General features: G+C 46.3%; 1 protein-coding gene across 2 annotated transcripts in view; it reads left to right on the forward strand.

Annotated features, from left to right (window-relative positions):
- The window catches only part of ABCC2 (ATP binding cassette subfamily C member 2), a 64,448-nt gene extending 61,675 nt beyond the window's left edge, over positions 1 to 2,773 (forward strand). For both annotated transcript variants that reach the window (XM_059661039.1, XM_059661040.1), the window contains 2 exons: positions 1,156 to 1,350; positions 2,272 to 2,773. In XM_059661039.1, coding sequence (XP_059517022.1) covers positions 1,156 to 1,350; positions 2,272 to 2,401 — 325 coding nt within the window. In that variant the 3' untranslated portion in view covers positions 2,402 to 2,773. The remainder of the gene's footprint in view (positions 1 to 1,155; positions 1,351 to 2,271) is intronic.
- Positions 2,774 to 11,069: the final 8,296 nt, after the last annotated feature.

Genomic DNA, 11,069 nt, shown 5'->3' on the forward strand with positions numbered 1-11,069 from the left:
CAGACACGTGGGGCCATGTGGGACCCTCTGGCAGGGTGGGGAGGGGTGAGCTTGATACTTTCGGTTTTTAAGAACCATCCTTCTCTGTCCAGGCTGGGGGACACTTAAATAACATTCCCAGTGCCTAGATTTCAGACCTGGCTTGGAGGTGTTGAAACTTAAATTCCTTTGATGAGTGATCAGAGATCGGAGATCCATCAGCTTGGAGAGAGAGACGCTGCGGAGCCAGAGTGGTGCTGGGCCTGTGACGGGAAGCCCAGCTGTACCAGGCGGGGGGGTTGGTACAAGTTAAGGAAATTGCAGTTGCCTCTGTTTTTACAGAAAAAAAACTGAAAGTTCATCTTGGGTGACTTCTCATCTCCTGCAGGAAATTTTCTCCGAGAATTACAGAGCTTTTAGTCCAGCCACCCTCTGCTTAATATGCTCCCTAATGGCCACAGCAGGAAAGAGCAATTAGCGAACTACTGAATATTTCCTCCACATCATTTCCCAAAGCTTCTTTATGCGACTAAGAGGTCCAGTCTTCATTACCGGCTCTTCGCAAATTAAAGCGATTTGCATTTTACAAGCATATTCGAGTTCCACATACATTGCATCTCACACCAAGACATCATGTTCATTAGAGAGTTACGTCTCTAATCAAGGCAGAGGGCCTTGAACAAATAATTAGCTTTGAGACTAGAATCACACATTAAAATAACGAATGGATTTGCTAAGGCCACTGAGAAATGCCACTGGGGCATTCTGGCGAGATGTCACCTTATCTACTAGTAAATGGCGTCAGGCCCAACGCTGCTGAAATGAACTTGGGGCACCCGCCTCTTTTTTTGGAATTGTTGTTGGTGTACTGGGACATCCCTATAGCCAAATGCAAAGCACTATTCCTGGGCTAGTATTTCCCAAACTTGTCAAACATGGAACCACCTGGGGTGCTTATTAAAAATACACGTTCCCTGGCTCCTCCCCATTCTGACTGAGAGGTGTGGGGCCCCCAAACGTGACATTTTAATTAAGTACGTGTGGTGGGGGAAGTTTGGCTGAGGCATCCTGGGGGGATTTAGGAGGGTGGCTTTGCAAAGTCTGATCGGCCCACCTCCCTTCCCAGGTTAGTCCTTGGTCCTTGGGCTAATGCTTGATTTCTACCATTGGCTGCAGCATTGGGCAGAAGCAGCTACTGTGCCTGGCCCGGGCTCTGCTTCGGAAATCCAAGATTCTGATCATGGATGAGGCCACCGCTGCCGTAGATCTAGAGACAGATCAGCTCATCCAGATAACCATCCGAAAGGAGTTCTCCCACTGCACAGCGATCACCATCGCCCACAGGCTGCACACCATCATGGACAGCGACAAGTGAGTGTGTGTGGGGGGGGGGGGGGGGGAGGGGAGGGCAGAGTTTGATAGACCCGGCTTAACCCTTTGTCAACAGTAATAGCATCAGCCCAGCTGGTGTGGCGCAGTGGTTGAGTATTGACCTAGGAACCAGGAGGTCACACTTCGATTCCCCGTCAGGGCACATACTCGGGTTGCTGGCTCAATTCCCTGTGTGGGTCCTGCTGGAGGCAGCCAATCAATGATACTCTCCCATCATTGATGTTTCTATGTCTCTCTCCCTTCCTCTGTAAAATCGGTAAAAAAAGAAAGTAAATTTTATATATATATATATATATATAGTAATAACATCAGCCATGAGATTTCTTATAGCAGAAGGATTAACTACCATCATTTTACTGATGAAGAAACAGAGGCTGAGAGATTTCAAGTAATTTGCCCAAAATTATACATCAAGCTAATGAAAAAGCCAACAGGGCTAAGGAAAGTGCCTTGAGGAAAAATGGAAAACTGTGTACAACCATAACCGAGTACAGGGAGGTGGAGGCTCAAGCCATGAGTGGCAGACACTGACCACAGACCTTCCGACTGAAGGTCTCAGCGGCTACCCCTGTAAACAGCTTTCTGTTCCTCTGACGGCGACATTCAAAACGGGGATAATGTCAGTCCTCTTAGACAGTGGGCAGGACAGGCTCCCTTAAACAATGTGTGTCTTTTTTTAAAAAAGCGGCTGTACATGGACTCAGACTAAGCATATCCTTCCAGTTCAGCATACGTATGGAATTCATCCGTGTTGCTGCAGGTGCTGGGGTCCCTTCGCCCACTCTGCTTTGCGGCCTGGTCTGAATGATTTTACCGTGACTTAGTGCTGCTTGTTCTTACCAACGCCAAGATCTGAGATGCTGCTTCCTAAGGCTTGCCTTTCCTTCTTCTTTGTTTCAGGGTAATGGTCCTAGACAACGGGAAGATTGTCGAGTTTGGCAGCCCCGAAGAGCTGCTGGCAAAACCTGGCCCCTTTTATTTTATGGCCAAAGAAGCTGGCATTGAGAATGCGAACAGCACCGCCCTCTGACAGCAGGTCCCTGGCTTAGAGAAGGACTAGAAGGATCATTCCTTATTTAATTTTATTTTGGGGAACTGTACCCCACATTGAGGAGTGTGTGTAAAATGTACATTTTAAAGAAGGATCAGAAGTGCATGCCTGTGTCCCCACTCCCCAGGTTACGGAAACGGATATCACCAGCTACATCGGAATCCTCGGATGGCCCCTCTTTGCTCGCCTACTGCCTACCCCCAGAGATACCACTATCCTGAATTTCATAATAATTATACCCTCATTTTCCATTTTAGTTTTATCACTTTGTATGTATCTTTAAACAATGTGTATGTACCTTTTAAGAAACATATGCAACTTTTAAGAAACGTATGCAAATGGCCTGACTCATACCGCCTGCATTCTTCTATGACTTTTCTTCAATATCACTTTTGAGATTTAGCCATGTTGATGCCCATCATGGGGTTAGTTTGCTCTCACTGCCACAGTTTATCCATTTTAATGTTCGTCAGCAGTAGGGTTATTTCTAGGGTGGTGGTTGTTGTTTTTTTCCCGTGATGAATGCTACTATTATAAACATTCTGATATATAATTCCTGACATACATGTGCAAGACTCTTGAGGGTATAATGTAGGAATGGGGAGCATACACATGTTTACATGCATATATTCTGTAACTAGAGGCCCAGTGCACAAAATTTGTTAAGGGGCGGGGGTGTGGTCCCTTCAGCCCAGTCTGCACCCTGTCCAATCCGGGACCCCTCAGGGGATGTCTGACTGCCGGTTTAGGAAATAAATTGGCAGTCAGACATTCCTCTCACAATCCGGGACCACTAGCTCCTAACTGCTCATCTGCCTGCCTGCCTGCCTGCCTGATTGCCCCTAACTGCCTCCCCTGCCAGCCTGATCACCCCTAACCATCTCTGCCTGCTGGTCTGATTGCCCCTAACTGCTCCCCCCTGCTGGCCTGGTAGCCTTCAACTGCCCCATCCCCCCACCGGCCTGGTCACCCCCAACTGCCCCCCTCTGCTGGCCTGGTCACCCCCACCTGCCCCCCTCTGCTGGCCTGATCACCCCCAACTGCCCCCCCCCACTGGCCTGGCCACCCTCAACTGCCCCCTGTGCCGGCCTGGTTGCCCCCAACCACCCCCCTTGCCGACCTGGTCACCCTAACTGCCCCCCTGCCAGCCTGGTTGCCCCGTGCAGCCTGCTGTGCAGTCGTTTGGTCATCCCTCACTAGCCCCCCTGCCATCCTGGTTGCCCCGTGCAGCCTGCTGTGCAGTCGTTTGGTCATCCCTCACTAGCCCCCCTGCCATCCTGGTTGCCCCGTGCAGCCTTCCAGCCTGCTATTCGGTCGTTACTGTTACTGTGATGGCATCCTGGACAATCTGCATATTCCTCTATTATTAGTATAGATGCCAAACTGGCAATGCCAATTTAAAACATTTTGTCAACCTGATGAGAATGAATTGGTACCTCGGTGAGGTTTTAATTTGTATTTCCCTGGTTAATACTGAGGTGTCAATGTGAGGTCTCTGCTGGTTCTCATCCTTGGTGCTTTATTTCCTTGTGTGCCTTGTGAATTTTTACAATGAGCTGCTCACTCTCTCGCATTTTATCTGTGGACATCCTTTGAGGCCTGAGCTGTCACCTGGGAGCATTGCCCAGAACTTCTCTGAATGAAATTCTCCCGAGGAGCCTCGAACTCTGCCGTCTGTGTGACTTCAGGTCACCATCCCGGGCAGGAGCCAGCTGTGGTTCACACATGTCCAAGGGCAGCTCCTCCCCTGGACCTTCATGGTGGGGTTTATTCCCATCACTCTTACTTTTCCCTTTTCCAATCACATCAGCCACCAGGCCTTCCCAGTTTTATTTCTCTAGCCCCATCACTCCCATCATCATTCAGGTTCTCTTTGCATCTAACCTGTACTGATGGCATAGGTATCCCTACGTCCTGTATTGTTTTTCTCAAACATATCCACCCATGGCTACCAGTGATCCACCATGCAAAACTGACCCCTTCATTCAACGGCAATCCAGAGTAAAATTAAAATTCCTTATTATGCTATAATGAAGCTCCCTAACATCTGATCCAATCTCATTTCTTCTAACTCTCATATCTCACGTTAAGCTCCAGCAACATTAAAATGGTTTTATTTTCTCTCTCTCACACACACACACACACACACACACACACACACCTTTAACAAAACATATTTCAGAGAGGAAGGGAGAGGGAGAGATAGAAACATCAATCCTGAGAGAGGATCATTGACTGGCTGCCACCTGCACACACCATACTGGGGTTCAAGCCCTCAACCCGGGCCCTGGCTGGGAATCAAACCATGACCCTCCTGGTCCATAGGTTGATGCTCAACCACTGAGCCACGCTGGCTGGGCCACACACTCACCTTTTGATTCTAGCTTTCTGGTTATCTATCCCTTCTGCTTGGAATACCCTGTTTACCTTTAATTAAGACTCAACTAAGAGGTCATCTTCTCCAAAGAGCCTTCCCTGACTCCCTCCTCTTACACCTCCAAGCCAGCGTCAGTGCTGTAGCAGATTTTCAATCTTTACGGCAGTTCAGCATCTGAACCTCAGTTCTATGCTTGGGAACTTCCCCAACTAAAGATTCTTGGTGGGAGATCAGGGTGCAGCCATGTGACTAGCTTCCATTAGTCAGATATGCCAGTGCCAGATTTTGATTCAGATGCTGTTGACACGAGGCAGGGAAATCTCTTCTGGGAAAGATGACGGCAGTTGTGACAGAGCTGTTGTCCAGCGGTGGCAGGTGGTGGTTCCAGCAGCAGGGCCCAGTGATACTGTAGTGGGATGCTGAGCATCACAGCTGGATGTCTTACTCTCCCAGAATCAGTGAGCTACCTGCTATCATTTGAAAACGTCCTTTCTGCTTAAGTTCCCCAGCTAACTTGCTATTACTGTATTTATTACTTTGTCTAATAATTCTCTGCTTGGGTCTCCCTCACTAAGCTGTGAGCCTCTTTGTGGAGTGGAAAGCGGCTACAGTGTTTGGACGGGTTCATGCCTTGGACTCATGAGAGGGCACAGTCCTCTCATTGCCACGTGCAAGTTCCAGCTTGGAAGGGAAAGCCCTCCCAGCACAATTAGAGTCAACAGCTATAGTTGTAAGCTTGAACCTATGGTCCAAACACGTGGCCCCACGTGCCCGATTGATGTGGGCTTGATAGAGTTCAGGTGCATGTAATTGAGTAGGATTGAAACCCACGAGAATGTTGTAAACATCTTGCCCACGCCCTTCCTTCGCCTCATGGAATCTGGCTATAAAATAAAGACACGGCTTGTAGTCTGTGGCGCTGTCGCTAGCTCTCCATCAGAGAGGACAGCGCCCCACCCAGACCCAGCTTTCATTCTCTTGTCTGTCTTTTCTCAATCCTTCACCACCCCCTCTCAAGGTCACCGAACCTGGCTGCACCGCACATAAGGCGCCCTGGGGCTGAGTATGCCATGGCCGTGCGGGCTCGCCACACTCTTGAAAGTAGGAATATTTTCTTACTCGTTTTTTCTATCTTCAGTGGCTTGAATATAGCAAGTACACACATATTTTTGAATGTTCAAAAAAGTCTTTTTAAAATTCAGTGGGAAAAATGTATGCCAAAAATGCAGCAATAGAGTTGAACAAAATAAAGTAGCTTCACAGTGACACATTGGTACAAACAGGGAGAATAAATGTGCCAATCAGACCTCAATTTTTTTTTTTTTTGCAGGTTAGATTCATATAAGTGCCTTTTGAAATACCCTCTGCAGAAATTTGCTTCTTGTGGGTAATAGGAGAATACATTTAATCACAAATGCACACTGTCTTTATGTAAAATTAGCAAACAATATTGTACAAACACCGACATTTAAATCTCTAAACTTCTGCAATTTAGATTAATTAGCAAAGATCACATTCAACTATAAACATGAATTTAGTCTTCTACATAGATTAGGCACTAAACTGCTTTTTAAAAGGCTTCATACTATTTGAAGGTACAAGATTGTAAAAATGCATAAATTCATTAGAAGCACTCCATTTTCATAGGATTCCTTTTTAACGTTATATGCAAGTAATTGGTTATGCTGTAGAATTTAACTGTTACAGTGTGGAAAGCAACTAATTAGAAAAATAGAAAAAAAAATTTAATGAGTAGATGTAAGGCAGTGTTTCCTTTAGGGAAAATAAGCATAAACATAAGAGTTGCAGGAAGAAAAGAAATATGACATAAGGCTAGTTTGGTTCTCAGTGAATTTTAAAAATGGACGAATACAGAGCCCCTTTCTCAGCTCCAACAAGGCCTTGGTCACCCTGTTGGTCGGACAGTCACCTTGGTCCTTGCCATCACAGCCACTGGCTATTCCGAGCGCCCACTGGGGAGGACGGGCTCTGTGGCAGCAGCAGCCTTTGGGACACTTACCTGCTGCTTACGCCCATGGCTACTTGTTCTCTCTGGGCAACAGCTTTGTTGGTATCTCTCTGTAGAGACAGTCACATGCACGGGTTGTACCTCTGGACACACGTCTCTCCCTGTGCGTGGTGCTAACACCCTCGCCTGCTAGCTCCTTTCTTAGTTAGCCCCCACGCGCTGCTAACTTGTGATCTGGTTTGCCAGGGTTTGTATCCTAGTCCTATAAATGTTTGCCTGATACACTTATTAGTTAACCAACTATACATTTATTTTTATTTACATTTATCTTATACCAATTATACTTTGGCAGGCTTTTCATTTTTCTTTGTCAAAAGGTTTAATTTTTCTGCATATTTGACCTTAGTGTTAATGGTTGACCAGAATCTTTATGTTTTAGCTGGACCTGGAGTAGGGATATGGCTCAATGGCCAAATCTACTGTTTTTGTCAATAAAGTTTTTGGAACACAGTCATGCTCACTTGTTTCTGTATTATCTATGCCTGCTTCAGTGTTACAATGGCAGAGTTGAGGAGTGGTGACAGACTGAATGGCCTGCAAAGTTTAAAATATGTACCATATTTTAGTCTAATATATATATATATTCTAGTGGCCCAGTGCATGAATTTGTGCACATTGAAAGGGAATTAATTAGAAGAAATATTTTAATATCACTATTTTCCCTTTCTCTGTAAGTATCAGATATTAAAGAAAATTAGAAAAATGTATATGAAAGTAATATATAAATTTATTAATAAATAAACACTAACATGATATAACAACAAACACATGATATAAAACAACAAAAACATGATATAAAAACAACATTGATACAATGACTGATAAATTGATTAAACTTATTCTAATATCTCCCTGTATACCACATTAAGAGTAAAAACATTTTCAGAGTGCTTGATTAATTTCCCTTGGGATGGGGCTCCCCCCGCTCTGCTGTCTGGGTCCTGGGTGCAGGTGAATGGGATTCCTGGCTGTCAGGCCGCTGACAGCAAGCTGACCGATGGCCGATTCCCTGAGGGCCAATTCTGCTGGGGGGCAAGGCCGGCCTGGGCTTGGGGCGCAGGCGGTTTGCAGACTGGCCATACACCCAATCGGGGTGCATGTCACTGCTGGGACCATGGTGTTCTAGTCTCTGGACCTCCTGATAACTGGTTGTTTGGTCGTTCCACATTATGGCATCATTGGCCACAGGCCTTTTATTAGAATAGATAATTTTTATTGATTTCAGAGAGGAAGGGAGAGGAGAGAGAGAAACATCAATGATGACAGAGAATCATTCATCAGCTGCCCCCTGCATGCCCCCTACCAGGGATCAAGCTGGCAACCCTGGGCATGTGCCCTTGACTGGAATCAAACCTGGGACCCTTCAGTCCACAGGCTGACGCTCTATCCACTGAGCCAAACCAGCTAGGGCTCACCTGGCCTCTTACAGAAAAGGTTTGCTGATCCCTGACTCCAGAAACACGGGTATAGTACAGAGTGGGTTGTTTCCATTCTCAAGAAGACAAGGGGCCTAAAAAATGTCATGACTTCACTCCTGTGGTAAAGAAAATGGCCCCCAAAGATGTCCACCTCCTAATCCTCAAAACCTGGGCAAAAGGGGCTTGGCCGATGTGACCGAGGACGCTGTGATGGGGACATTATCCCGCTGGGCCCCACGCAATCACCAGGATCCTTATGGGTCAGGACGGTCAGAGTTAGAATGAAGAGACTGTGATGAGGAAGATGTGAAGATGTGCTGCTGGCCTTGCAGATGGAGGGAGAGGCCATAGCGGAGGCCTACAGGCAGCTGCTAGGGCAGTGACGGCGAAGCTTTTGAGCTCGCGTGTCAGCATTTTGAAAAACCCTAACTTCACTCTGGTGCCGTGTCACATATAGAAATTTTTTGATATTTGCAACCATAGTAAAACAAAGACTTATATTTTTGATATTTATTTTATATATTTAAATGCCATTTAACAAAGAAAAATCAACCAAAAAAATGAGTTCGCGTGTCACCTGACACGCGTGTCATAGGTTCGCCATCACTGCTCTAGAAGCTGGAAAAGGAGACAGATCCCCCCTGGAGCCTGCAGAAGGAACACCCTGCTGACAGCTTGACTTTTGCCCAGTGAAACAGACTTGGAGCTTCTGACCTCCAGGACTGTAAGATAATAAACTTGTGTTGTTTTAGGCCACAAATTTGTGGTAATTTGTTACAGTAGCAATAGGGAACTAATACAAGACCATAAGCCCAAATAGCTCTGGTAAAATTGCTAATATTCTCCTACTGCAGTCAGTGTGACAACTGACTGACCTTCACTGACTCGCAGTCGTGCGAATCTGTCGAGGGTCACACCATCCTGTAAGCCCAGCAAAGCGGGTTTCAGTGCCGACTGCTGTCGCCCTTCTGCCAAATTGCAAAGGTCTTACTCCGCGTGGTCATGTTTGCAGGCAATCTGTCTTTCATCTCATCTGAGAGGCTGCAGGAAGGCCCCTGGTTAAATGTCCCGGTGATACCTGCGACTGGAGGAGGCTGGCAGGCCCGGAGTCTGCGGTCAGCTTCCTCGGTGTCCGGGGAGGCCAGGCGGTGCTCCGTGCGGGGTCCTGCTCAGGCAGCTGCGGGTCCCAGTGTGCCTGCTGCTTCCAGTGATTTTTTCCTGAGTGAACGCACGGCTGCTGCCCTGTCAGAGTGCTCGCTCCCTCCCACCCCCACGCCATCAGAACTGACCCTGGGGAAGCAGGACGTCCGCCCCTTTCTCCTAGAGGCTCAGCTCTGAGTGGTGGTAAGAAATGGACAGCCCTATGTAGCTTGCAAAGTGTGCAGTTTGTTGTGGAAACTTCCTTCTTAATGTGTGCAGATCACTGATGTTGGATCTTCATGAACAATTGCAAGAAACTTCCAGGGGCTCAGTGAAATAAACCAAGGCGCAGATCGGAGATTATCCTATGAACCGGGAGGTCACGGTTCGATTCCCGGTGAGGGCACATGCTGGGTTACAGGCTCAATCCCCAGTGTGGGGCGTGCAGAAGGCAGCAGATCAATGATTCTCTCTCATCATTGATGTTTCTATCTCTCTCTCCCTCTCCCTTCCTCTCTGAAATCAATTAAAAAAAATATTTTTTTAAAAACCATCACTACTGCATACTAATAAATGAGAGAATTAAAGGCCTGGGTAGTGTTTGGTGATTAGAGGTGTTAGAATGCTATATGTAGATCTCAAGTTTTCTTAGTCCTCAAGCCTAAGATTCTGCAAGTGAAACAGAATTCGGAGCACAGTGCTGTTTTTCTGGGGCCTGTGTATATTCCCAGCCCTGAAACAAAACCCATATAAACAGTCTCAGCTTCGCAATTAATTAAAACAGGGTGACACAAAACTCAATCCTTATTAAAACCAGGTCCTTCTAGAGCTCACGGTGCACAAAAATGTGCAGACATCATCCCGTTTCAGTCTTGCAGTAATCTCGAGAGGCCGGAAATCTACACTTTACAGATGACCATAGATTTCCCCTAACCCCCACCCTGTTCTCCTAGGACTCTTGAATGAAAACACATCTGAAGAGCTCCGCCCAGGCAGGAAAGGGAGAAGATTCATGAGGGGAAGTAAGCAGGCAAACCGGATTTGGAAATTTGCTTCAGTAACATTTCCTTCTGTTGTATCTGAAACATCGGACACCCTTTTCCTTCCTTGGTTTTCGCTAGCTCCTGCTTTTCTGATAGAAAGTTCCATTTAAAAAAAAATTGCCTGGGGGGATAAAATGGATACATATGTAATACCCTTTGTAATACTTTAAGCAATAAAAAATAAATAAATAAAATAAAATAAAAAAAATAAAAAAAATTGCCTGAACAGACGCTTCCCAAACTTTACTACACACAAACCACCTGGGCCCTCGCTCAGCAGGTGGGGCCTGCGTTCCGGCGGGCCCCCGGCTCCCCGTGATGGTGCTTTAAAACCAAACGCATTTTCTCATACACTTGCTTCCTTCCCACGGACCTCCCTTTTGTGTGAGTCCAGCACTTCTTCAATTTCATATTCTTTAAAGGAGGTTGCTTTTTTCCATTCTCAAGCCATTTCCTGCTCAAATCAGTTATCTTTCCTCCAATTATTAAATTTTCTTGCCCTCCAAATCACCCTGCTGCCATTTAGCTTTCCTAAAACAGCCAGGCCACTGACGAAGCAACAGGAGTGTATTACCACTCATCAAATCTAAATTCCTTGACTTGGACCTCAAGGCTCTCCAATTTGTTTACTACCTGGCAG

Source organism: Myotis daubentonii, chromosome 13 (assembly GCF_963259705.1).
Source record: "Myotis daubentonii chromosome 13, mMyoDau2.1, whole genome shotgun sequence".
NCBI lineage: Eukaryota > Metazoa > Chordata > Mammalia > Chiroptera > Vespertilionidae > Myotis > Myotis daubentonii.